General features: G+C 50.6%; 1 protein-coding gene across 2 annotated transcripts in view; it reads right to left on the minus strand.

Moving 5' to 3' along the window:
* Nucleotides 1-5,400, minus strand: part of LOC123363935 (programmed cell death 6 interacting protein) — a 55,115-nt gene extending 49,715 nt beyond the window's left edge. The window contains exon 1 of one of the 2 annotated variants that reach the window (XM_045005543.1): nt 5,139-5,400. In XM_045005543.1, coding sequence (XP_044861478.1) covers nt 5,139-5,344 — 206 coding nt within the window. In that variant the 5' untranslated portion in view covers nt 5,345-5,400. The remainder of the gene's footprint in view (nt 1-5,138) is intronic. The other variant, XM_045005544.1, reaches the window with a different exon arrangement.
* Between the last annotated feature and the right edge of the window lie 600 nt (nt 5,401-6,000).

The raw sequence follows: 6,000 nt of genomic DNA on the forward strand, positions 1-6,000 counted from the left end.
GGTTTGTGAGAGTGAGGGATTATCCTTAAGGATAGGTTGTAGATCCCTGATTATGCGCTGCAGAGGTTTTAGTTGGGGGCTGTAGGTGACGGCTAGTGGCTGTCTGTTTCTTTCTTTGTTGGGCCTGTCTTGTAGTAGGGACTTGGTATATTTAGTACTGAACTAAAGCAAGGAAGATCATTCTAAAATGAGGGACCAATAAATTTAAAAGACTATATTTCATGATCCATGAATTCTAGAAACATACCTTACACAAGTGGAAAGGGTAGAAGTTAGCATTTTTCTCTATATTTCACTCTTGGCAGGTGCAAAACTTAAAATCAAGTCACTCAGGACAATGGCTTCCTTCTTTTCCTCAATAACACCCCCATTCTGATAGGAATGTAACAGGCTCTCTAAAAGTGCTAGTTAGAGATTAATGCTGTATACCATTTGCAAACTGGACTTCCAAGTGGATTGCAGATGACAAAGCAGTTTATTTCTAGCACTTCAAGATAGCAGTTACTAAAAACATCTTTAAGTCAAAGTAGTTACTGAATGTATGGCACGGAGAGAGAGAGGGACGATGAGCTGGTGATGACAGAAGTGATTTTAAAGTTCCAAAAATCACACAGCCTGCTGAAGTATTTGTACTTACTTCCTGTTCACGTCTAGGTGCAGTTCAAAGCATTAATAATTAAGTTACTTTACATTCTTAAAAAATACAGGCCTAGTCTACACGTAAAAATTAGATTGACCTAGCTACATTGCTCAGAGTTGTGAAAAAGTTTGCACCTTCGACAGAGTAGTTAGGTCAACCTAAGCCCACTGTAGACAACTTGGCTGTCAGAAAAATTCTTCCCTAGTCCGAGCTACCACTTCTCAGAGAGGTGGATAACCTACATGGAAGGAGTTTTTCCATCCATCAATGTAGGAAGCAGCTACACTACAGTGGCACAGCTGCAGCACTGTAGCTGTTTCACTGTGGTGTAGACATATCACCTAGATACCCTTAAGTCCCTAGATGGCCTACAACCTGGCAACTAAAGTCAGTTGGCCAACTCTCACCATCTTAGAGTCAAATACTCTGGGAATGGCTGTGGTAGAGCTCTCGCTTTATGACCCTTACACTCCCTTTGGAATTCCACACATATACCGCTTTTTATGGGTGGAGTGGGATGTGAATTTATTTAATGTAGCTTCTGTCTGATAGCCTGCTTTATTTCATACAGTACAAAAAAATTCTTATATTAAAAAGAGATTGTTAATTTAAAAAAAGTTGACTAAGAAATTCCAGTTTGATGTAAATAGGCATGTCCTTTTTAAAAATCCTTATTGAAAGAATTATTCAGCTTCCATGTTGACATTTATAAACATCTTTTCGAGCAAGTGAATGCTATGCAGTGAAAACACTATGACTGTAGACATACACAAAGTCAACCGAAAAAAAAGATTTCCCTCCCTTACTAGATTCTTAAGTTGTAATAATCGTAGGTGTTACCAACGTAGGCACAAAATTCTCAGACAAATGAGAACCTCAACTTGTTGTGTCCCTGCCACAGAGTTGCTGGCGCCTTTAAGACAGGTCTAGGCCGGGCTACCCTTAAAAGGCTCCTTCCCCTTAAATTAGCTTATCTAGGCAGTTAATAGAAGAACACACACCGGAGCCTGTTAAAAAGCCATCAGGGCTGAGCTGCAGGATGGTGCATGTGACACGTATTGAAATGCCATGCAGTAACTTTGAAGACCATAATGTATCAAGTGTGTTCATTACTGTAGGCCAAGGACTGAATGCAACTCCAGGGGATCAGGTTATCACAGCTCCCACAAGAACAAAAAACAGCGGGGGGTGATTAAGGTGAATCATTTTGATTGTAATTACCTCCAGAGAGATGCCAACCCTTATGGAAGCTGACATACACTGGTTCGAACTCGGTTTTCCAAATTGTAGAGGGTCTGGAAAAACTTTGGCCTATGAAGGCCCCATAAGACTGATGTGCAACCTCTGGAAAGCTTTTAGCATACAAATAGGAACTTTTGTTGTTGTTGTTATGTTTTCTCTGTAATGCTTTTACCTGAAGAATAAATGTGCTTTCTTAGAGAGCTTGTGGTAAGCTGTAACTGCTGACAATACACTGTTCATAGCCCTTGTAGAGAAAGCTTCCCTTGGTGTGATCTTTATGGGGTCACTTAGGTTTTGTGGACAACGTTCTGGCTCACAAGGTATGTAAGAAAGATGCCATAGGGGATGAGACAATTTATATATAAAGAACTGCCTTTTCTATGGAGATTAAAACGAATGTACTACCCTCTAATATGCAGGTCTGTATTAATTGATGCCACAAGAATACTGCTACAGTATATCAGTATTTCAATTTCTTCTGCGTGAGTTGGGAAGCTATTGGGTTGTTTTTTGTGGCAAAGTTAAAACATCACTGTAGACACTGTCTCCCTCAGTATCCCGCAATGTCCACTGTAACCGCTCTGCTCACTGTTTTGAACTCAGCTGCCCTACAGGCATGTGCCCCTCCCAGGCCCATGACGGGGGGGGGCCGAGAGGGACATAGGGGGCAATTGCCCAGGGGCCCAGGACATATAAAAGGGCCAGAGGGGCCCCCAGACACTGCCACAGTAGCAGCGGCAGGCCCTTTAAAATTGCCCAGGCAGCCCGCAGGACTCCTAGGCACACGCGGGATGGTACCGGCAGCCGTAAAGGCAGCCGAGCGCACATGTGGAAGCTCTGGCTGTGCTGGAAGAGCTCACTGGGCACCAGCCAGCACAGGCAGTGGCAGCAGCTCACTGGTCACTAGCCAGCACAGGCAGCAGCACCGCCCAAATGTCAGGCAGACCGTTCTCCTCTGGGCCCCAAAATTGCTGTCAGCAGGCCTGGCACCTCCTCTTTCAAAATTCCGGGAAGTCCTGACAGCTGAGCATACCATTCAGGCAGCAAAGAGCAAATCATTATCATGGAATTCTCCTGCTCTGCCCACACTAGGAACACAGCACCAAACAGGTTCCTGGTGGGGGTGGGGGAGGAAACGGGACAGGACTGCTGTGCAGAACCAAGGAGGAAGGTGGGGACTGATGAACTCAGCTGCACTCCATCTAGCTATGTATACATGTGCCCCTCCCTTTTCAAAGCTTCAGGAAGCTTTGACATTTCTCAGAGCTGAGAGACAGAGCTGCTGAGGACATTGTTCGGAGGAGCCTGTGGGAGGACTCACAGGGAATCACAGAACCATAGGCAGGCAAAGCGGGGGCGGGGGGGGGTCTAAACACTGTTTCTGGTCTCTCCCCACACACATTAATCCCTGTCTCTCTCACACACACACACTTCAGTTGAAAAGCAGCTGGCAACCTACTAGGATGCCCCTGGAAGGATGGGATTGAGAAACCATCATGTGATGCTGTACCTACCCCAGGAGGCATTGCACACCTCTCCCAAAGCACCCTGCAGCCCCTGGCACAATGGGATAGCTACCCACAGTGCACTGCTCTCTGTGTCGATGCAAGAGCTGCTAGTGGGGATGCACTCTGCAGACACAAGCAGCATAGGGTGGACATGCAACACTGGTTTAATTAAAGCTGTTTAATTAAAGCGGCATAACTTTTGTCAACAAAATTCTTAGTGTATACAAGGCCTAAAAAATTAGTGTCTTCATTCAAATTCTGACCATTTGTGTAGTATGGTTCTTTCATTTACTTCCCTCCCTCTAAGCTTCCACTGTGTACTTTCAGAACACAAAACACTCTGAAGTACTGATTTCTCTTTTACTATCTTGTAGTGTAAGCCTTAGGTTGGTCTAATTTGCATTTCAGAGGTCTGTTGCTCATATGGACCCTTTTACAGTATCTTTTGCCTGTGTAACTGGACAGCATAACTTGCTCTCCTAGCTGTCAAAGCAGCTTACTATTTGGAATATTTCCAAGATCTTAACAGGGATTTTGCCCCATTAACGCAGCACCCACAATTTGCCAAAGGGCTTCACACCATTCACATACAATGTAACAGATTACAGCCATTCCTTCAATTTAGCAATACATGTGTCACAAACTACAAGTCCCAGCATGCATCCTCATCATTTGGAAATTAGTAGAAGTTACTTGGCAGGCTGAAACCTGTAATCAACCCCAAGATCAGTGTTTCCCAAGCAAACTGTGCCTAATCCAGTGGGGATGAAGAAAGATGGAGTACTTCCATGGGTAAAGAGGCAGGTGGGCCGCACAGCATCCCCAACAGCTGGACACAGAAGCAGCTCAGGTGTACAGCGTTGCAGGTTAGAAGCAGCACCACAGTTGCCCACGGTTTTTTTTCCTCCTATGCCCCTCACACAGAGTGCAAGAGTCCGGCCCGGCACGGCAGAGCCACGGGCAGACTCGCTCATACCAAGCGGATCACAGACATGCGCTGCAGGGGAAGCCGGCAAGGGGCGCAAACACAAGACGACAACAAGAAGTTAGGCAGCAACAAACGTGACAGAAGCGAGGAGAAGGAAAACGGAGGCGGCGACGTGAAGGCTGCTCAGCTCCCGGCACAAGAGGACGCGGGGCGGGACGGGGGGGGGGGAGCTGCAAGCCACAGGAAAAGGGGCAATAAGGTCCGGAACTACCACCCACGGCAACGGGCCGGAGTCAGCGGGCGGAGCGCGCCCCCCGGGCTGCACCTCGCTGCCCCGACCCGCGGCCTCGCTCAGGCCACTGGGCTCGCGGGGGCCCGGCCGCCGGCGCGACGTGACGCGACGCAGCCTCGCCTCACGGCACAGGTGTCCCGGCAAGGTGAGCGGACCCCTGACGTCACGCAGGAGCCGCCCAGGCGGCGCGAGCACATCCCAGGTAAGAAACCGCCGCTCTGTGAACACAGCCGGGGGAGGGGCAGAAACCCTGTTACCCCCCCGGGGGGGGGGAGGGGTGACGCGAGGCGACGCACGGGGCACTGCAGCCCACAGCCCGGGCCCGCTCTACGAGTAACACTACCGCCCGCCCCTTCCCATTCCTGCTCCCCCCACCCCGCCCCCGCGCCTTGGAGTCCCTGCCCGCGCGCCCAGCGGCCGCCAGAGGCCGCCGTGGGTGTCTGCTCTGCACCGGCCGGCGCACGGCGCCGACCTGTCCGGACGGGACAGCGGCACAGGCCTGGCGTCGCTCTCCTCCTCCCCGCGCACCTCATCAGCGTCTCGAGCGAGCTCTCGTGCTTGTCGAGCGGGCGGCCGACCGCGCTCTTGCGCAGCTTGTTGAGCTCCTCGGCCGCGCGGCAGTGATCGTTCTGCGCCTCCCCGGCCGGGTACGTCTGCTGGATGAACTTGCAGAGCGGCTTGGCCAGGTCCACCTCGGAGGCCTTCTTCGACTGCACCGAAATAAAAGTCGCCATGTTTCCCTGCCGCTGCCTGCGCTTGGTGGGCCGGTCCGCCCGCTCGCCCGCCCGCCCCAGTACTGAGAACTGCCCGCGCCCACCCGCCGCACTTCCGGGATCTGCGCAAACTCTGACCTCAGCGCGGCCCGTCAGTCAGGTGCCTTCCCCCGCCCTAACTCCGCCCGGTTCCCTTAGCCCCGCCCCGTAACGTCATCGCCGAGCTCCCTCTCATAGCCCCGCCCACTTCCTCTCCTCCCTGGCCCAGCCCCGCGCCTCCCTCCATAGCCCCGCCCCCTGTCCCTGGGGCCCCCACCCCTCAATGGCAATTTAGCGCTAGGTGCCTGCGCCGTGACGCTTCCCTTCTGCTCAGCTGTTCTCAGTAACCAAGGGCGGGCAGAGCTGAGCAGAGCGACGCAGGCTGTGTAGCTTTCTTGTGAGCCCAACGAAAGCTGCTCCCTGGTATTATCCTTACACGGTTGTTCTCGTGGCCTCCCCACGCCCCCGTGTTGTTTATTTCATCTACCTTTATGTTTCTTAAATAAGATTGCAAGCTGAGTGTTTATTACTAGAGGGGCCTTGGTCTGCTAAGACTGCTGAGTGCTAGTGTAATGCAAATAATAAAACTGAAGGTATTTTTACTTTACAATTTGTTTTTCTACATTGATATTTACTAT

The sequence above is a fragment of the Mauremys mutica genome, chromosome 2 (assembly GCF_020497125.1).
Source record: "Mauremys mutica isolate MM-2020 ecotype Southern chromosome 2, ASM2049712v1, whole genome shotgun sequence".
In the NCBI taxonomy this organism is placed as follows: domain Eukaryota; kingdom Metazoa; phylum Chordata; order Testudines; family Geoemydidae; genus Mauremys; species Mauremys mutica.